This window comes from Pan troglodytes, chromosome 7, assembly GCF_028858775.2.
Source record: "Pan troglodytes isolate AG18354 chromosome 7, NHGRI_mPanTro3-v2.0_pri, whole genome shotgun sequence".
Lineage (NCBI taxonomy): Eukaryota > Metazoa > Chordata > Mammalia > Primates > Hominidae > Pan > Pan troglodytes.
Window position 1 is genome coordinate 37,407,012 of NC_072405.2, and position 21,349 is coordinate 37,428,360.

At 44.1% G+C, this 21,349-nt stretch overlaps 1 protein-coding gene and 1 long non-coding RNA gene across 51 annotated transcripts in view; both read left to right on the forward strand.

Moving 5' to 3' along the window:
• HMBOX1 (homeobox containing 1) overlaps positions 1-9,290 on the forward strand; it is a 166,146-nt gene extending 156,856 nt beyond the window's left edge. For 8 of the 50 annotated variants that reach the window (XM_054657318.2, XM_054657317.2, XM_009455116.5 and 5 more), the window contains 5 exons: positions 1,386-1,468; positions 3,383-3,478; positions 4,976-5,070; positions 5,312-5,383; positions 7,038-9,290. In XM_054657318.2, coding sequence (XP_054513293.1) covers positions 1,386-1,468; positions 3,383-3,478; positions 4,976-5,070; positions 5,312-5,383; positions 7,038-7,175 — 484 coding nt within the window. In that variant the 3' untranslated portion in view covers positions 7,176-9,290. Of the gene's footprint in view, positions 1-1,385; positions 1,469-3,382; positions 3,479-4,975; positions 5,071-5,311; positions 5,417-7,037 lie in introns of all 50 variants that reach the window. The other 42 variants (XM_009455119.5, XM_054657328.2, XM_054657326.2 and 39 more) reach the window with 11 other exon arrangements.
• Positions 9,291-15,958: 6,668 nt separating this feature from the next.
• On the forward strand, positions 15,959-20,942 carry LOC134810672 (uncharacterized). Its single transcript, XR_010159236.1, has 2 exons — positions 15,959-19,965; positions 20,178-20,942. It is a non-coding gene; the product is annotated as an uncharacterized LOC134810672 (long non-coding RNA).
• Positions 20,943-21,349: the final 407 nt, after the last annotated feature.

The window sequence follows — 21,349 nt, forward strand, 5'->3', positions numbered from 1 at the left end:
AGGATATAGCTATATGACTTAAGTTTTACAGAAGAAAAAGGTGGTTAGGTGGGGGCAGCTGCTGTGAGTCAGGACTGCATCAGATGAGGTTAAATAAATAAATAACTGGCAGTGAAGCCATGCCCTCCAAGGAGGAGTGGGCAGTGAGAGGAGGGAGTAGTGTTAGGAGCTGGGTTTGCAGGTGATCCTCAGGAAGGGCTGGGGCCTCCAGTGCTATTCACAATAGGATGGCATTTCCACCAATGCAGACAGGAGTGCTGAAGGCATAAGAAAGGCTGGATTACAGGGAAAAGGAAACCCCTGAATAAATGGTAGGTGCTAGAATTTGACAGGGGCCCATTTCCTGATTGGAAGTTTCCAAGTTCAAACCATGAAAGTTCTCCTTTTCTTTTTTTAAACTAATGGGTGACTGAAAAAGTAGCACTAATAAGCCTTCTGTTCACATGCAGTCTGATGGGTCTGAGAATTCTAAGGATGGGTTCAGTAAATTTATTTTTTAAAGTACTATCGTACTTTAAAAAGTGCAAAAGTAATACATACTTTTTTAACAAATGAAAAAGAAAATGTTTAAACTCCTCCCACTAAGCCCCCTCCCCACAAATCAGTAACTGGTATTTAAGCTTACTGTGTAGTCTTCCAGCTTTCATCTATGCAAACTTATGTACACATAGGAATTTTTAAATTCTGTAATGGTATTTTCATATTATTATTGGTATAATACCAATATTGAAAATAATTGTGTTTTCAATATTATTCTGCAGATAGTTTTCCTCACTTAGAAATATGTCATAAACATCCCTCTGGGTCAGTGGACAGAACTCTAACTTATTTTTTCCTACTAGTTTTAAATAGCTACATATAAGTATAGATATCCCATAATTTGTTCTGCCATTCTACTGATGGATACTTGGGTAATTTCCAATTTTTTCTACTACAAACAATTGGACAATAAAAAAAAGTCCTATTGTTACCAGTGCCTAAATAATATAACTCTGTGACTTGAATCAGTCACACATATCAAAAATAACTTTCATATCAATGACATCTTTTAATGAAGCACAGCAGTATGTAGACCTGTTTTGTCCCATGTAATAGCCACTAGTCACATGGAGGTATTCAAATTTAAATTAGTTAAAATTAAATTAAATTCAAATTCCATCCCTGACATTAGCCTCCTTTCAAGTGCTCAGTAGTCATTTGTGAGTTGTGGCTACCATACTGGACAGCATAAAAGATTCTACTCTCACAGAACATTCCATTTGACAGCCTGGACCTAGACACTTGAGTGTGGCTTCTTACAGAATATATTTTTCAATGAGTTAGTGTTTTAATGAGAGTACGTTTGAAAAATAAAAACTTTGTGTCTGTATCGGTTGCCTCTGCAGTTACTTCAATGAGAATCAATACCCAGATGAAGCAAAGAGGGAAGAAATTGCAAACGCTTGCAATGCAGTTATACAGAAGCCAGGTAAGGTCGCAGGCACAGCCTTGCTCTGCGGTGCAGCACAGCGCTTGGTTACAGGTTGGCATCTAGGACACTTAATCTTATGCGTGCCTTGGCATGGTGCTCCCGGCTCAGTCTGTGCCATCCTTCCGCAGGTGGCCAGTGCCCTGTCCTGCTCACACAGTACTTCTGAGGGATGTTTTTATGGTACTCAAAATCAAATGCTCATATAGGAGAGTTTTCAAGGAGTGACCCTACATGAGATATGAGACCTTGAAATTACTATTTTTTTAATGTGTAGATTTCCTTTTCTAAGAATTTAGCTAAAAGATATTATGAAATAATGTTAAAGTTTTAAATATTTAAGCAAGCTTTGTCAATATAAGATTAAGATAGAATTTTTTAAAACAATTGTTATAAATTGTAAAATGCTATATTTCTCTTTGGGGAAAGAATTCTTTTTGTAGTTAGTTTCTATCTCCTTTCCACATTGAGATGACTTCTACTTAGCTAAGAAAAATTTAGGGCAGTACCATTTTGAAGTCCTGTTGTTCCAAAGTCAACAAACCCACTTAAATATTTCAAATGTATTTTCTTCCTTGTGCTAAAATATTATTTCACATTTTACAGATTTTGTTAAACATAAACCATTTTCAGTTAACAGATCCAGTTGATTTCCATGTGGCCAGTTATTTTGATTGGCCTAAAGGCTACATACAAAAGTATCAATGTTTTATAGAAATTAAGCAGACCTTCATTCTCCCTCACCCAGAAGCCAGACTTCTAGCAATGTAGACCCTACAAACTGCTCCAGTGACACACAAGTGAAAGGAATCTGTACCCTGTTTCAAACATGCCAAAAGTCCCAGCCCTAAAGCTGTGCAGAAACTTGAACTCTCCCTGGAACATTTTGCCCCCGTATCATCAAGGCCCTAACAAACCTGCTTTCTGGTTTCTTCACCCACTGTGGATTAATAGCCGAAAAACAAAAGGAAAGGTGAGGAGGAAATGTTACAGGGGGGTCTGTATTGGCAAGCATGGTTACTATCCATAAAAAATCACATTGGACTTCAAAGATGGTAAATCTAAAATGCAACTTGAATTGTGCTATGTAGTCCAAACCAGTTACAATAATGGATAGTCATAGCAGCCTTCAGCCTTCAAGAAAACATGTATAATATCCTCTGTCCTAAGACAGCAGGTAATTAGTTAACTTAAGGCCTTAAAGATGTAAGTAAATTTCTGTTGTCTGGATACTTGATAAAGAATAACTTATCTTGGGTTGTTGTGGTGGCTCACGCCTGTAATCCCAGTATTTTGGGAGGCCAAGGTGGGCAGATCGCCTGAGCCCAGGAGTTGAAGGCTACCCTGGGCAACAATGGCGAGACCCCATCTCTACAAAAACCACAAAAGTTAGCCTGGTATGGTGGCCTGGGCCTGTAGTCCCAGCTACCCGGGGGGCTGAGGTGGGAGGAGCACTTGAGCCCAGGAGGTCAAGGCTGCAGTGAGCTATAATTGCACCACCGCATTCCAGCCTGGGTAAGAGAATGAGACCCTTTCTCAAAAAAATAAAAAAAGAATATCTTATTCTGATACAATAATGGTAATTAAATGAAGCCCTCATAGTACTGTCACATGAACGTGGATCTGACACCCTAGCCAACTGACTTTGTGGAATTCTCTAATATTATGTATGGCTTTCCGAATTGAAGCATGTTGTGTTACTAGTTGTTGTTTTTGTATTCATTTACATATTTATTCATTCAGTAATTGGGGTGTGTACATGGTACCAGGTAATACTTTAAAAATCCCTCTGCATCTATAGTTTTGGCAATAAATGTAATCAAAAGCAACAAAATAAAAATATTAGCCCTTAAAACTAGTTTATTCTTGGATCCCAGATACAGATTATCTGAATTTTATTGCATGTATTCACAGGCAAAAAGCTGTCAGATCTGGAAAGAGTTACCTCCCTGAAAGTATATAATTGGTTTGCTAACAGAAGGAAGGAGATCAAGAGGAGAGCCAATATTGGTAATGTATCAGTGAGGCTGCTTTTCTCTTGTGCAGCAGTTGTGAACGTCATGTTTATATTAAGATTAACTTCAGTTTAGAAACTGCAAGTCTAAAGGATCCTAACTTCTCTTTTTTTTTTTTTTTTTGAGACGGAGTTTCACTCTTGTTGCCCAGGCTGGAGTGCAGTGGCGCGACGTTGGCTGACTGCAACCTCTGCCTCCTGGGTTCAAGTGGTTCTCCTGCCTCAGCCTCCCGAGTAGCTGGGATTATAGGCATGTGCCACCACACCTGGCTAATTTTGTATTTTTAGTAGAGATGGAGTGTCTCTATGTTGGTCAGGCTGGTCTCGAACTCCCGACCTCAGGTGATCCGTCCGCCTCGGCCTCCCAAAGTGCTGGGATTACAGGTGTGAGCCACCGTGCCGGATCCTAACTTCTAGGCCTAACAAAAGTTGCCCTAATGTCTTTCATTGTGTTTTTAATAAACCACAGTTAGTATTATTTACACTATTTGTAGTGTAATGGTAATGACATTATTATTTATAAAACTCATTGTTCTTAAAGTTCTAGAATATAGAATTAGACATGGCCCCTGAGCAATTGATTACTCCTGTGGTACATTTGAAAGATACTTGTAAGATCTTGAGAAAGGGAATGTAATACCCAGAATTTCTTTATTATTACTGGATTATGACTTAGATATTAGGAAACAATTGATTAATGGTTTGGAATGAAAGAGACTTAATAGACAAGGAACGCAGCAAAAGGCAGAGATAAAGAACATTTAAGAAATATGAATTCTTGATGTAATCATTTATGTATATATACACATATCAAAACATCACCTTGTACACCATAAATATATACAATTTTTATTAATTATATTTCAATAAAGCTGAACAGAGAAAACAAAAATGCCAAAAGTGCCCTAGAGGGAACTACGAATACAACTGAAAAAGGAAGAAATAAAGGATTTGTTCCCATTCAAAACTGTAACAGTAATAAATAAGAATAAGAAATTTAAGTTGGTGAGTCAGGTGGGATGTTGGTTTTTAGCTTCTAAAATTGCATTTCATTTCTTCCATCCAAGTACTAACCAGGCCTGACCCTGCTTAGCTTCCAAGATCAGACGAGATCGGGCGCATTGAGCGTGGTATGGGCATAGAATGCATTTCATTTCCTTCCTTTGTAAATACACTTTTTATTCATCAGTACAGTTCTCATATTCTTTATAGAACCCCAAGATAGGAAGACTGTTTAGTTAGTTAGCAAGTATTTATGAAGCACCTAACATGCACAGCAGCAGAGACCCCAGAATGGCAAATGTGTGCCTCCCCTGACCTACATGCAGTTGAATTTCATCCATCTTACAGTCTAAAAGAAACAAATGTAGAGAAATACAGGTTCTTGTTTAATTACATTCTAATTAATTTCCTTAGCACAAAAATTCATTCAGTGTTTCAGCCATTGTGATAAGGTAACAGATAATTTAGGGATCTATTTGCTTTTTTCGAAGAAGCAGCAATCCTGGAGAGTCATGGGATAGATGTGCAGAGTCCAGGAGGCCACTCAAACAGTGATGATGTCGACGGGAATGACTACTCTGAGCAGGTGAGCCCCTGCGCAGCTGGGCGAGGTTCTTGGTGCCTGAGCAGGGGGTATAGTGGGACAGCTTAGTTCCATGGGTGTGGCTGATGGGGTGGGGGAGGGGAAACAGTCACTGTCCCTCCACTCTGCTCCTGTGTCTAGTTAGATTTCATGTAATTTGAAAGGAATGTGGTAAGATTCAGTTGTCCTGTTGAATTTGTGAGAGATCGTTATTCACCCACATGGATTTATTGTCATACAACAGGATACTTGGCAAGTACGCAATGGGGAGGAGGAGGAGGGAAGAAGTTCAGAGGGAGGCAGAGAAGCAGAGAAGGTAGAAGAAGAGAGGAGGATCTGATCCAAACAAGCAAGTTACACCATTCACGACACACACTCAGTGTTTGAGAAATACTAGGGGCAGCTGGACCCCATGCCTAAACACGTACCGACGCAGGGCACGATGGAAGGCCCCACTCACTCTGGCCCCACTGCAGTGGGAACCCTCCTGCCCAAAGGAGTGGTTCTTCCAGAGTCTCTGGCACACTGACACATGCATCCTCTCATAAGTGCAATACCTGCATGACTCTTCACCTCGCCCTGATTTATTCTGCATTGCTTTTGGGGAAAATGTATTTAATTGTAGCCACTGCATGGAGTAATTCAGTAACTAAGACTGTGGGAGTCCCTCCTCGACCCCCACATAGATGTTGACAGATTTCATTAAAATTTTGATAGGATTTAAATTTCCATTTGGAATATGCAGAGAACGCATGGTACCTTCCCCTAGACCACAGCAAGAAAACTTCTGCTCATTTTTCTGGGGTCTGTGCTTTTTTCTTGCTCCTCAGCCAGCTCATACAGTCCAATGTGTTCTTTAATAGCCTCTGTTTACCACACACCTAGAATGCATGCAAGTGTGTGCTGATCCCTTTGTAAATTCTAAAAACTAATCTGTGAACATCAGAAGGAAACAATGATGTCCACACTTCCGAAGAACTACCATTTTTTTCCATTTAGGACTCTAGTTCATAGCCCCAAGAGAATATTCTGTAAGTCTTTCTGTTCGGAAACATTCCTCTTTTCAGTCTACCCACATAGATGGATCATTTCCATCTTTTTTTTACAGATGCCCTAAGGGCAGCACATTCCATGTTTTGTTTTTTTCCTTAAGGGACTTTACCCTTTCCAAAGCTCTTTGATACGGAGTTCCCCTGAAGATGACAGGTGAGAAACATACCCCTTATTTGTAACACCATCTTCAGTGCCTGACGTACATCCTGCAATGCCAGCTTCCTTCACAGCTTTATTGTTTAACACATTGAGCTGCGCGGGGAGGACAGCTTCACACTAGTTCTAGGTAAGACGCCTGCCGCTCCCCTTGCACAGCTGCCTGCAGCAGGAGAGCTCGACACCTTCCTCCCCTTTCTCCCGTAGCCGTTTCCGGCAGTGACATGTGTCCTGTTGTAATGGAGAATTCTTTTTTTCTTTTTTTACAAAAATGCATTTTTTATCTGTAAGATGTAATTGTAAGTTCTGTCTAGTTTTCTCAGTTCAGAGAGGGACCATGAATTCTAATAATCTATTTGTAAGAGCAGCAATCTGGAATTTAATAGCTCACTAGTATGGCCTTCAGTGATTAGTGCTATATTTGTTACAAACAGAAAGATCCAAATTGTTGGTTTTATATCAATCACTGCAGGTTTGATCATCATCACCAGCAATCTTATTAATAGAATGAATAGAATTCTCAGTGACGAAAAACATTTTTTGTGCTTTTTACTTGTTGAATCATAAAATTATCAACTGAAAATCTTTGGACCTATATCCATTCAGTGTCTACTTAAATACAATTTACCTCTATTTTATCATGAGCCCCTCCCCCAGTTTCCTCCCACGAATGTTCTGCCTCCCCTTGCCCCAGCATGTCTCTCTGTGACTAAAGAATTCTTCCAATCCACTAATAACATTTCTTATTTCTGCACATCTAGGATGACAGTACGAGCCATAGTGACCACCAAGACCCCATCTCATTAGCTGTGGAAATGGCAGCAGTCAACCACACTATCTTGGCATTGGCCCGACAAGGAGCCAACGAAATCAAGACAGAGGCCCTGGATGATGACTGATCAGGGAGGTTAAACATGACAAGTTAACTTAGTTTAGACGTAGCACCTTAGCAGACTTTCCTCGGTCCTTAACATGTGTTCTTACAGTATAACTTGCAGTTTCTTGTATGTCAGGTAGCCGTTAGGGTCTTGTTCTGTGAAGATGGCATGGTGCCCTCAGCCTTTGCATATACTCTCTCAGTATTAACTCCCAGTAAATAATAACCAACCAACCAACCAACCAAACTTCCCTCTCCCAGCCCCCGAGGCTAGAAAATCTTGCTGCTCCGTCTTAGCATTCCAAGAAAGTGCTTCCAGGTATTTAGATAGCCCTCAGTTCTCAAATATTAGACTACGTGTAAAATCTTGGGTACCTTTAGATTCTTGTAACACTAGTCTGTACCCCCTTTTCCTTCCCCAAGACTGATAGGATGCAAGCTGAGGTCGTGGCACAGGAATGACAGACACCATTTGGGGAGTATCCACAGAGTCAAAGGAACACTAGAATCCCCACCTCAGCGTGAGGATAATTGATTTCCAGCTGCAATAAGCCGTGCCTCATTATAGCCACACTGTGGCTAGATTATACTTCTTTGGGTGCTGTGCTAAGAATGTCAATGGAAAAAGCCGATCTCAGATTTTGTTTGAAGTTAACATGCCTGACACAGACATCCTTTCCTCTCACAAGCTGTGTGACTTAGTAGATAAAATACTGCCTTCTGCCTTTGGGACCATGATTAAAAACAAAGACAAAAACCAAAAGTCATTAAAAAAAAAAAAAAAAAACCCAGCTTGAGAGCATTGGAAAAAAAAAATATGAGCTGAATGTCTAATGGATGCTAAGTCCAGTTTTCAGAACCACTGTACATTCCACGGCACAGTTAGCAGTGCCTGCCTGGAAAAGTTTTGGAGGTCATCGTGGAAGTTGATTTGCCTCCTGTCAGTGTCCCCTTTCCCTGCTACCAAAAAAGTCTTTCAAGGATGGAGCTAAGGTCAAAAATGAGTGAAAAAACTTGCAGCGTTTGTATCCATTAAACGGAAGCCCCCTCACTCTGAGAGGTCACTAGAGGACTTCATAGTGGGGTTGTGCTGCTTATCACAGATGCAGACACTTGCCCAGATAGGAGCAGGGAAAAGCAGGGGACGTTTCCTACTCACATTGTGGCTGTATGAGAACACGATGGGACTGCTTTGCTGTTCTCTTTACTCTGTCCTTGGAGAGGTGTGAAAAGCTGTATTGCTACAGGCAATTTATTTAATAATTGGAAGCCATATTGATAATGGATGTGGTAATATTTGTAGTTTAATCTACTTTAAGCGGCAGTAACTAATGGAATTTTTTTCCTTGATCACATATGTAGCACTTTTGTTACTTTTTAAAGATATTTATATTTGATAAATCTTTTTTTCATTTTGAGAACTCAAAATACCAAACAGTGAACTTGCATTCTAAAGTCACCCTGTGATCACCTTGTCATCTAGTAGCAAAATGATGAACTATTCATGCATCAAAGAAAATTACATCTGCTGGCCTTGTATGAAAATGATCTCTTGGCATCCCGATTAAATGACACACTGTCACTGTGGGTAAGAGGAAAGAGCCTTCAATGTAGCAGCACAGGGTGCGCCTGAAAGAGGCACAACTGCTGTGGATTTTCTGCCTCGCTCCATCTCTCCTATGTATAATGAAGCCTTGTTTAAAGGGGCATGTGGGGCTGGATGTTAAGCACGGCTTCTTTTTGTCCATTACCTGAAAACAATTTCTAAGATAAAAGGAAGGTGCCATTTCCTTACCTCTTCACCCATCCTCCTCCACCAAATGTATTCAACTTAAAACTATGAGAGAGAGAGACTGAATGACCTTCCTCAGTTTTCCCTTTCTCATTCAGGAGATACTGAATATCCACCAGTTTGTAGTTGGTTTCCTTCCACTTAAGGCACACGCTGACTGCATCATTTCCTTATCTGTTAATCCTGCTTATGTGAGTGTGAGGAAAGTCTTTGAGAGGGCATGAAAGTGCCACCTTATATATGTCTGTGACTTTAAAGAGCTATATGCAGGGCCTGGTCCCACTTTTGTCCATGGATTTCAGGGGGAAAAAATATATGTACTTTTTTCAGCTTCCAAGCATTGAAGTGAAGTGGAGCCGTCTCTTCTGTTTTACTGTATTACTTGAACCAACAAATTCAAGAGTAGCATTTGTTATTCTCAGGAATGAGCCTCCCACCGCCCCCCCCCCCCCAACGACCCATATTCTTTCTTGGTTTATCTTTTTATTTCAATTAGGAGATTACGTTCTCTTCCTTTCCTTTTATTTTGCTTAGAGGAAATGTAACATAGTCCCATTTTTGTGGAATTTTGGCGCTTATTCTCAATTGAATCAGAAAGTACAAGGAGACAGAGAAAAAATCCACTCTGACAAGCCGCATCCATGATTGACTGTAAGGAGATTATTATAATTGATAGCTTCTTTATCATGGGATTGCTAGTATCATTTGTACTTGCTGGTCTTTTTAAAGGAACAGACTCAAACTGTTAAGACAGCTGCAGTTTCTAAAGAAATACAAAGATTGCCGTGGATGCACTCAAAGGTTTCATTGTTTTAACACCTTTAAGGGAGAAAAAAAGCTTCAGAGAATAAAGGCAAGTTTGCATCCATGAAGGGCAGTACCAGACCCTATATGGCAATGTGGTAAAACTGAAAGAATATTTCTACCACTGCAGGAGAATGTCCTGGAGAGCTCAGTGGGAACAGGAGGAAGGCATCTTCCACCCACAGTTGTTCTTGTCATTGGAGAAGACCGCTGGCTGCTCTGAAGACCCACTGCCTTACATGTCACTTTTGCTTTTTCACCAGGAGTGAGAATTTACTTCCTTTGGGCCTAGATTTAAACCTGTTTGTTAGTTTTCTGTTTGTCACGAAGTTCAATTCTGCCATTTTGTCCAGGCCACCTTGGTTCTTGTAATGGTGTGTGGCGCTGCTACTGTTATATTTCTGGTGTCTTTAGGTAGTATATTTCTCTCTTAGGCTTTTTCAGGTTTTAGAGGTGGAATTAAAATAGAAACCCTAAACTTCCGTATTACTGAAGGCAAAGCAGCCAGGCTCTAAAAACTCACACTGTATGCTTCTTGGTTGTTCCGCCCCTCCCGTTGTACTTCACTCTCTCCTTCAGGCCCCAGGGGACTCCCGCAGGGGCTGTTCCTTCCTGTCGAGGAGGACTTTCAAAGGTCTTTTGAAGTGGGGTGTGGGGGAACTTGCCAACAGGTATTCATATAATTTGTTATTTCTTTAAAGACACCTTAATTGAATTACTATGGTCAGATGGGTAAACTTTCCAAACTTTAAAAACACTGACACAGGGACCTTTTAAAATGGGTCATCTTGATGAGATCTCTGCCCATCTGTTGATAACCCTAACAGTGGATGAAGGCTGGGGAGGGCAACACCCTGCATTCTTATCTGAGCCTTTCAGTGCTATTCAGTTCCAAATGTTTTGATTTGTTTCAACAAAGTCTGTAATGTTGGAGTGCCCTTACAGCAATTTTCTTCACAATCAAAATCACAATCCTTTAAGTGGTTAATAAATGTAGTTGCCTTCCACTCACTTATGACTCTGGACAGTCCCCACCCCTGTCACTCACAAGGGCAGTCTTCCCACCCCACCCCCATATTCACATTCCCATGGCCCATCACAGGAAGAAGGAACCTGGGGCAGAGAGGAGGAAAATCATTAAGGCAGAGGTGTACACATCCAGTTCTCTAGTTCTTGGTAGATTTATGGTGGCAGCCAGTTCAGTGGTCACCACCACCTATGTTAGGTCCATGTATCCAGATATATTTTACCTCAAAGGAGATGACTGAAGAATTCACCAATATAGTTATTTCCTTTCTGCCTGTTTAACATTTGTCTTTAAGAACTGTTGGCTTTAGAAACTTCTCCCTTGGATATCAACCATCAGGCACCAAGTACAAACAGACTCATTGAATCAAGAGTCTCCAGCCTCATCCTGTGAATAGCTCCTCTTCTGTTTCCCTCTGACTAGGCCTTCAGCTGACTTCTTTGCTGGAATTTTCTAATCTTGTGACAGCAGGGAAAAGCTGGATGTGGTCCATCTCTTAACACAAACACTCCTCCCTGTCTTGACCAGCTACGTATTCCACTGACCAGCCTCATCATCTCTGCCCTCAACAGTGGAAATGATCCCTTTCCCACAGATGTTCTCCCTCCCTCCTTCCCTTCCCCTTCCTACAAATGTGAACTCTTAAGTCTTTACTCTCTGGTCTTCAGAAGGGTTTGGTTACAAGCAGTCTTCCCATTTAATTTGTGGCTATGCCTTTTAAAATTGTTTTTTGTCTTTTGTTGTTCGGAGAACGACCAGAGTATTTTCTCCCCAGTGTGTCCCAACAGATTCTTAGGCAATAATTTTTCTTGTTGATGATCCCGTGCTCAGTAGCACACTACATTGAAGAACCCTGGCCTTCACCATTGTGTGTTGGTTTCTGTGTTAATCTCTGTGATCTGAATCATGTCAGAGTGATGATAGATTTTGTCATTTTGTTGTGATTATTAGTAATGTTTTACTACTGTATTCATTGGGGCTGTGTTGAGACCAGCCAAATCCATTTATAGCTTTACTGAGCCGGATTGATTTGTCAGGATTTCCCAAGTGAAAGTTGGGCATATTGCCCAGCTCCTGCTGGTGGTATCTTTGGAGAGTGTGGGATGGGGTGGGGGGATGTCCTGGGGCAGGGGTGGGAATGACACATATAAGGCATTCCTTTTTTTTTTTTTTTTTTTGCTTGTGCTCATTAAATAGCAAGGGTGTTTACTCAGGATTTGGGGATCAGTTGTCAGCCATGTTGAATTTGGCAAACTGAGCTGTGTGCCCTGAAAGCCCTCTTTTTATTTCTTCATTTCCATATTGTCCGACTTACTTCACCTAGGAATACCTGAGTTATCCAGTCCAGTGTTCCCTGATGAGAGTGGAAGATTTTCCTGGAGAGGCAGCTGTGCATGGCCAGGTCATCTGTCAGGATGTTGTGGTGGTGTGCGATCAGAGCAGAGGGCCTTTCTTTTCCTGTACTGTGCTCTACTTCCTTATGCATGCTTGGTTTCAAAGATAACCGCCACTTTAAAAGAAAGATTTCCTCACAGCTCTCCAGAGAACTATCATACTAAGGTGATAGGAAAGGCTTCTCGGATACAAGCCAACAAGTCAGTTTTCTGATTACAGAAACTCCTCTCACAGGTTATGTTTGGAAAGGCTGTTCTCCATTCCACTTATAAATTGAAAGTGATAAGCTACTGTCTTGTGATCTTGCAGGGTCAGTGGTTGACTCATCTCTGAAAGGTAACTTTGTTCATATCTATGTATTTTCAAACCTGGAAGCTTGTAAATTGGAAGTTTCAGTATTAGCTTTATTATTCTTTCTTGGTGAGGAATAGAAATGGCAGCAAAAAGAAAGCCAACAATCTGAAAACTCCAGTCTCCTCTAACACTGGCTTTGTTTTAAATCAAGACGGGAAGAGATACATGAGGGGAGGGAGGGAAGATATGCCGGCTGCCCTTTCTTATCTCAGTGATGTAGATGCCTCGGGATTATAGGCACGTGGATCACTGAACCTCTTTTTTGTCATTCTTCCTATGACATTTGTGGCAGAACTTTTTAGTTGATTCTGTTCACATGAAATGTGACAAGCATTTTTACACCATGAGACAGTTTACTACCCACATGCCACACCCATTGTCTGTCTCATCAGCCAGCCCCATAACTGCACCCAGAGGGGTGCAGCTGCAGGGGAGCCATGCCTTTCTCCTCTCCTGACACTCCTTTCACGTGGCAGGTTTGCAGGTTGGTTGGCCCTGATCTGGACAGCTGTGTCCGTGCCTGCTCGGCTGCCCTCCAGTTGGTCGGTGTGACTGGCGTGGGCATGTACCCCCCGACTCGCACTTGAGAAGTCTTGGGATGCCGGCTCCCTCGACTCCATTTTCATTTTAAGTAAGAGTGGCTCTGTATAGCCATAATTAACTCTCAAATTCACATTGGTGTGCTGTGATCAAATGAAGGTTGGACTGAATCTTTTCAAATTGTAACCATGGTAATTCAGGGGGGTGGCATAGAATGAATATATAAAAATATAATGGCAATTGTTCTGAATGACTGAGTGTCCTCCTGACATGTAATTAGCTGTTTTAGCAGGATGTAGATTGGCATGGTCATAATTAAAAGAATTTCTGTCTTTTATGTGATTGGAAATGGCAGCGCTCCCATCCCCTGTTCCCTCTTAGCACTAATGCTCCCAAGAACATTTGGAACAGCAGCTCCGTAAACTAAAATAATGACATGGTGCTCGTGTTCTCCCCTAAGTGAAACAGCAGAATTTGGAGTTGTTTCAGCTTCAAAATGGAAGCCTTTGATTATTGTTCCCCATTTGACTTCTAAGTTCTTTGAAACTTCACTCAACATCCAGTTCCAACTTGCTCCACCTCTGGCAGAAACCACAGTCAGGACCCCAGAAGGAGCCCCTCTGACCGGCCCCCACTGCATTCCAGCCCATGATCTGGCCAGCTCCGGGCCCTTGCTTGCCTAACTCGAGGACGTTGCTGCTTGCTGGGCTCTCTGGGATCTTCAGATTTCCCTTGGTTGCTTGATATTTCCATTGCCGTCACTATCAGAAAGCATTTCCCAAACAGAAGTTTACAGAAAATTGAATCGAGGTTTCCTCATTGAATCCTAAGACTCAAAGCAGACAACATGACAGGACACACATAACTAACACAGGCTTTAAACAGGTGAAGGCGTGAATGGAGTACTATTCACGACATTCTAAAGCTACTGGAGCACAGGACACGTGTCTATACGCTCCTCTCACACCCCTTACTCGGCAGCTGCCCCACTCCGGCCGTTGCCGTTGCCCTGAGTCTTCCCCACTGTTCTGCTGTGCCAGTGTGAGCATCTCCCCGGCACTCAAGTCCATGTTCTCTCCCTCCCGCTCTTCCTCCTGTCTCTTCCACGCTCCCTGTCGCATGGGACATCATGTGGGCTTGATGCCGTACACAGTCCCTGACCATGGCCCCCTACTCTTCTCCAGAAGTGTCACACTAGACAGGAGCTGCTGAGTCACCAACTCACCTTTCCCTAGAATGTGGGTTTGTTTTTTCTCCCCCATCACTTGCAGAGGTCTTTATTCAATTATATGATCAAGAATGAGTCTACAAGAATACCAGCACCAGACATAGTGCCAAATGGCCTTTTGTAAGCTGTTTCGTGCCCTTGAGGCTCGCACTTGCGCTGGGTGAGCCCGGGACCGTTAGCCTTTTCTTTTCTAGGTCTGGACACTCCGGGGTTGATTAGGCTAGCCACTGGGGAGAATACAGCTCTGGCCTTTTTTCATATTTTGCTGCTTCTCTTTGTACAGATCTTTCCCCCTTCACATACCAAAAGGAATCCTAACCTAGTTGAAATGCTAGTTGCAATTCAGTTTCATGAGAATGCTGAAGTAGGCTGCTGATTTAAAATTTTCCTCTTCCCTGAAAATACACACACCTAGAGAATTTAGGGAAAGGCTCTTAGGGCTTGGGAATCTTATCTTTTCATTCCCCACAAAATACCTACAAAGAAATGTCTAGTATTCCCTCAGTATTCCTCCTCGTATAGGCTCTGAAAGCAACCTCATTCCCACCCAGCCCTTGCACACCGGCATTCAAGATCCATGCATGCAGTTGTTGAAACTGTTTTCTTTGGGATCCCATCTTTATGACAACTGGAATGATTATAGATTTATGACCTCAAAGAGTAGAGCATTCCTTTTCCTATTTTCCCAGCTGCTAAAATATGACTGTCTCCATTAGAATTTAGAATCCGTCTTAAGCTTAGAGATGGTAAGAGCTGACTGGATGAGTCTAATTCTATGATTTGTGAGACATGCATTAAAACCGTCAGCAGAACATTCTGATGATCCACCTACACTCAAAGAAAACACAATTAACACCACAGTTAAAACCTTCTAATGGAGCCCCTGTCTTAGGGATCAAGGTATTAGAGGTGCTGCTTCAGGGATGGTGCTACTTCAAAAGAACTGAAGTTGGAGAGACACCTCCCTTCCCAAATGCTTCTGCAGGCCACTCTGGTGATTCAGAAAACCCCAACCATATATTCCTTTACCAGCAGCGCCCACCCTTTTCCGTAACTCAGCTTACCAAAATCAGTGAAAATTGAGACAGTGCTTACCCATGAAATATGTGGTTTTTGAACAAAAACCCCAGAAGTTAGTTATTCTTATAGGAAACTAAAGATGCCACCATTGTAAATCATAATACCACAGAGACAAATGCACAGGTCTCCCGACCACCTCAAAGTCAATACAGCCCATGTTTTCTGAGCACGTACTGTGTGCTGGGCACCGCGCTGGACATGTGTGCTGCCTCATGACCCGACACCAAGCAAGTCACCTTGCCCTTGGCAAGGCAAGTCTCCCCTCATTTCTTTCATTTCAGTAGGACGTTCATCTTCAAAGAACAGACCACATAGGATGGTCTGCCCTCTCTGAACACTAACCTGGTTTGCTTTCTCACGCAGCAGTGCCAGGTAACCTCCCAGGCGCACTGTGGCATCGCCCCTGCCTCTGTGAGCTGAACTCCCTCCGTGAGGGTCTGGACGCGAGGGCCCCTCCAGAGTCTTCCTCCTTGGTCAGTGATGAGGACAGGAGTGCAGGGAGGTGCCGCAGTGGTTGACAGGGTGGGAAGCCTGTGTGGCCGAGGGGAACTTGAACTCTGGCACCCCTTGCCTGCAGTTAGCCAAGGCAGAGACCAGGAAACCCTCTTGCGCTTCCCATCTTCTCTCTCCAGCTCTTGTAGCGCTATCCTGGCCGTTCCTTCAGGGCTCCTGCTGTGTTCAGGAGCATCTTGCTCGGCTGGCCCCTCCTCCTCTCTAGAAACCGGGGGTCTGGGGTTCTGGAATTAGATCAGTGTCTGCTCTGCCTCAGGCCTCCCTGCCTCCTCATGGGCCCTGACTGCCAAGAAATAACAGTTGCTGGAGACATATCTTGATTTGGGGTCAGTGTAAGAACTTTCTAGAACCCAGAATCCAGCCAAGGCATGAGCTCCTTTGAGGTAGAGGTCTGGTTCCTGTCCTGCCACATTTCACGTGGAACTGTGGTGACTGTTGTCAGGGACATTGAACAAGGGACATGGGTACCAAGCTGACCTGAGGACTCAGCTAACTAAAGTTCCACATTTCTTCCCTCCTTCCCTTGTCTACCTCTTTTCCATCAAACGTAAGTGGTCCTCTAGGGGTTGGCTCTCTCATGGTCTTTCTCTTCTGATCTGCTCTGCCCCGTCGTGGGCATCTTGGAACCACCTCAGAAGCAAGGCCACAGCTGTGGACTGGTCCTCGTGGGAGTCTCCCTGGATCCTCTGTACCTGTAATAGGTACACAGTTACGTTATTATCCAACCTCCAGTCCCCAAAAAGCCTCCTTAATTTGAAAGAGAAAAGGTATATGTGCCTTGCATTTTGTTATCGGTCCAGATTTTGCATCTGGTGGTGGCTGGGGTGCCATTGGGATTTTGGAATGGGAGCAGTTTGAGTCCTCCCTCGGAAGGAACTCATGGCTCTCACAAACCAGTGTCTGTGGCAGTGACAAGTCACAGAATTTGTGTTTCAAGGCTTATTCCTTCTTCCCTTTAAGACTTTTTCAACTTCCTGTCACTTCGGGCTGAGTCTCAATTTCAGTCATGTTTTGTGGCTTCCTTTGAGCACAGAAACCTCTCCTTTTCTTCCGTTACTGGAACTAAGATCCCAGCATAAACTCGTGAGAGTCATTTTTCCACGTCATCATTCGTTGGAGCTATTAAGCCCGAACACAGAATGACATTAGTGTTATACTAATGTAAGCAGCAGCCACTCTGGTGATCTTGCATTGAACTCTTTTGTTCTTAAACCAGATTCACGGCGGGCAGGCACAGAGTTAGAAGAGTGGGCTGCAGGAAGACACGCGCTCAGCGGTGGCTGCTTTCAAGCAGCATTGTTTTTTGCCTTGAAAACCACATTTCATTATGTTAGAATCGGTGATCCCCTTAATACTGCATCTCTGAAAATGGGCACCATGAAACCAAAACCAAAGTTCTGGATGTGGGGCAGTGGAGCTTTTCTTTCGAAGCACTGGGAGCTTGGGCAGGGCGTCCCGACTGCCCCTCGGTTTTGCCGGAGCACTCGGAAGGGCCTCCTCTTTTCCTAGTAGTTGCCTCATGTTGACTCTAGAAAGCAAGTGTGTGCAGCCTGTGCCTCCCCGACCCATGGCGGGCGTCTAGATCAGGCCCTAGGAGCCTCCCCACCCCTGCCTCTTCTAGCCACTTCCCGGGGGGCTGTAGAGCACGGTCACGGGAAGGCCTCTGCTGGGCCGAGTCTCTGCGGTCCCTCAGCCATCACAGCACTGGCGTCTTCAGACACACCCTGGCTGCAAGGCAGGACACTCCCCCTGCCGAGAGACACCATGTGCGTCATCATTGCCTCCCCTGGAAGAGCCCACAGCCTTCTATGATCTCCCCCCGGGCTCGCCCTGCCTTCCACGGCCATGGTCACGTTGGGTATGCAGTACCTTTCAAGGATAAATTTTTGTTTATGTTTTTTAAGTGCCTAAGCAAGATACAGACCTCTGGAACCTGCCAGAGAGTCGGCCTATGCCCTGTCCCCATCCCTCCCCACCCTGCACTGGCCCTTGAGGGTGGGCACAGGGCGGCTGCCCCTCTCCAGTGTCCCTGGCGTTCTGCAGGCAGAACAAGGCAGGGATAAGCTAGCGGGAGAGATCGCTTCACAGCCACGTCAGGCTGGCTTCGTCACTGTTTTCCAGCGTTTCTTTCTTTAGGGCCGTTTCTGTTTATGTGGTTTGGTCTTGGTTCATAGAGAATTTAAGAGTCTGCTTAGGGAAATCTCAGTAGCCACTAAGAAGACAGGAGAGCAAGACAGCCTCAGAGCAGCATTCCAGCTCTGGCTTTGGTAGGAGTTGGAAATGTGTCCACATCCAAGAGGGCGAAGCGTCGAATCATCCTAGCTCATGAGCCTGCTGACTCACCGGCCAGCGTGAGCCACCGGAGCCCCAGCTGCCTTTCCGAGCCCTCTCTGCCTAGACTAGAGGGATCAGGGTGTCTGCTCAGGAGGGCTTGGGAAAGCCAGCAGTCAGGCGTTCAGATCCAAAGTGTGTCTTTGGAAATGAGTGTGAGAGTATTTGTTTCTTTTTTAAAAAATAATTTGTCTGACCTAAATACGGGGCCTTTATTCTGTGATGGGTGTACGACAGATTATTTTGTGACTGCACTCTGTTCAAATCACATCTAAGCAGCGCTGAGATGATTTGTTGGTGCATTAGAAGGTTTTGCAACATGGAACAATCCATACCCAGGCACTTTATTTTCATTAATAATCCAGCATTTTTGTTCAGACAATGTAATAACCCAAACACTGGGTATTCATATTTGACACATGGGCAAACTTGCCAGTGGAATGGAATTGTGACCTGATAGAGAAGGGAAGGCAGGCTGATGAAGGTGATCGAATGGGAGAACAGTGCTGTGGTGATCATGAGAATGAGGCTTTTCTGTAGCATGTAAACCAAACCGGACCCTTGGCAGTTCGTCGTCCCTCAGTTCTCCAGATGCTATTTTTTTGCAGGTTCTACCAAGTGCTTGTTGATTACCCTAGTTGTAATTATCTAGGGAAGAGATGAATGTAAGTGAGAGTGCAGAGCACTGGGGAGGGTGACAGTGAAATGCAATTAGAGGCAGCAAGAGAGTCCTAGTCTGTTCTCACATAACCGGACTTGAACGCTCCAGCGCGAGCAGAGTGCTGGGGGTGGATTCCACTGCCGAACCACGGCAGCTTTGCTTTACTCTTCAGCATGGGGGTGGTAACTAGCTGCACAGCAAGTTATGAAATGGAAAGCAAGCTTAACAGCTGTAATCTCATCGGATACCCTGGAGCAGATGCCTTGGGATTGCCTGCAGTGTTTAGCATCCACCAAATAGTTGAGTTTCTAAGATGGGCCATGCGGGATCCCTGCCACACGGGTGTGGGGGCAGCGCGCTCCTCCCTGCCTTGGCTGCTGTGTGTCTTAGTCTTCGTGTTTCCCCTTGGCGTCTCCTCTGGTCCCTGTCCATCTTGTGTACCATGTGTCCCTGAGGGCGAGTCACACCTGTGTCTTGAGTCTGCTGTAAGGTGTTCAGTCTACCTCAAGGGGTCATCATGGTAAGCTCTATCCCACGGCATCCTCCGTCCATCACCACACACACTGGAATGTATCCCCCCCACCCTGCCCCTTTGATAACCTCCTGACCCTGTCTTTCCTATAATCACCACAAACTCCTAGTGCAAATTGGATGCTGCTTTAAATGTGAAAACAATTGTTCAAAAGCTATAAAACCTGAATGAAAGCTGAAGCTGAATTTATAAGCCTTGTTGCATATGAGCCAAAAGTGCAAAAAGCTCTATATAATGAACTAACCTGCCACTCGTATAAATATAAATATATATAAATATATTAAAATCAGACTGTTCTACAAAATTGTGTATTTGTATTTTTGTGTACGTACAATTTTCTGCTAAGCAGAAGGAGGATGTAGTATAGGATGCTGTGAGAAGAGATTTGGTTTAATCTTATTTCTTTGTTACTTATTTTTGTTAACATCAGATGCCTGTCTTTGTCTTATATGTGTATGACACTGTTTGGAAAGCTGCAGTATCTCTCTTCCTGAGGTCCAGAGGCCATTAAAGAATAAACACGGGGCTTAGAGGTGTCTTGGCCACCAAACACAGGTAAGCCAACAGAGTTCGGCTCCCGTACGTGGTGTGGTGGGACCTGGGGCCTGGAGCCACTTGTACTCCTGGGGTGGGACTGAGGGAGGGAAAGGGCTCCCCCACTTCAGGCTGGTCACTGTATGTTGACTTCCCTCTGGGAAGCAAAATTCCACTTGTAAAAATCAGCTTCCAAGACAAAAGATGATCCGATGTCACTTCTGGGTCACCAGGAAGGGACACAGGATCTCTCTGAACTTTGGAACAGACCCTCATATTCTGGGGCCAGAAGTTTGCCCAGAAAGCAGCAGGTGGCTCTGCCTGGCTGTAGAGCCCAGCTCATTGGCTGTCCCTGGACTTCGTCTCCCTCTTCCGAGTAGTTGCTGCCTTTCTTCAGATCAGGTTACCACAATGCCTCCCCGCTGCTGACGCTTCATCCCCCACACCTCCAGCCCCAGTTACCTGGAGCTTCTCAGAACCCACTTTGCCGGTGCTAAAACACAAGAGGGGGTGAAAGTGGCTGCCAGTAATGGCCAGAAACCAACCACCAGAGGCCAGGCTGAAAGACAAGCTCCGGGTGTCCAGGGGCTGACGGGCCAACCATGTGGCAGGTCCCAGGCCCCACCCACTGCGCCATCCGCCTCTGAGCTCCACAGTGGTCCCACTAATGGGAACCTCCTCTAGGGAGAGTGATACTGCACCTTCACCCGTAGGACTCATATTTATAACAATGTGTAATGGCTGTAGCAAAAAGCCCTTGTTTCTAGATGTAAATGGTCAAAGAAACAAGCGCTCTATTGTATTGAATAAAATAGTTCAAATGAGTCCTGTATCATTGTATCTCCTATTCTGGATTAGTGCCTTTTGGACAGTAGACTGTTCTGTAATTAAAATGTAGTATACTGCTTTTTTGTACAGTTTTGTTTTAATAAAACTTTTTTTTTAATTTGTGTTTATTTTAGTATTGTACCTATTAGAGAATAAAATGTATAACTGAATACAGACTGACTGGGATTTCTTTGGATCAAAGTGATCATTTGGGAAGTGACCGACCCAAACAGAGATAGAAGTGTTCCATTTTGAACACTGGTCCCTTTGTGCGTTTACAATGACTGGAGAAGGCTCCCGCGGACTGCTGCATGCCACCTGAGTAAGAGGGCAACACCGAGCCAGGAAAGCCCCTCTATACGTCCCACTCCCTGACCCTCCAGCCTGTGTTTGGCACATGTCTAGATGACACCAGGAGAGGCGGTGCCTTCCGGGAGTCCCCAGACTGCACCCTCAATATGCCACATGCCCACCTGGCCTGCCTTCTCCCCACCATCTTCAAGCTACACGATCACAAAGATCTGGCCGCCCCTAAAACCATCAGGATCCTAGCAGCTCTCCCCGCACTGGGAGTGCA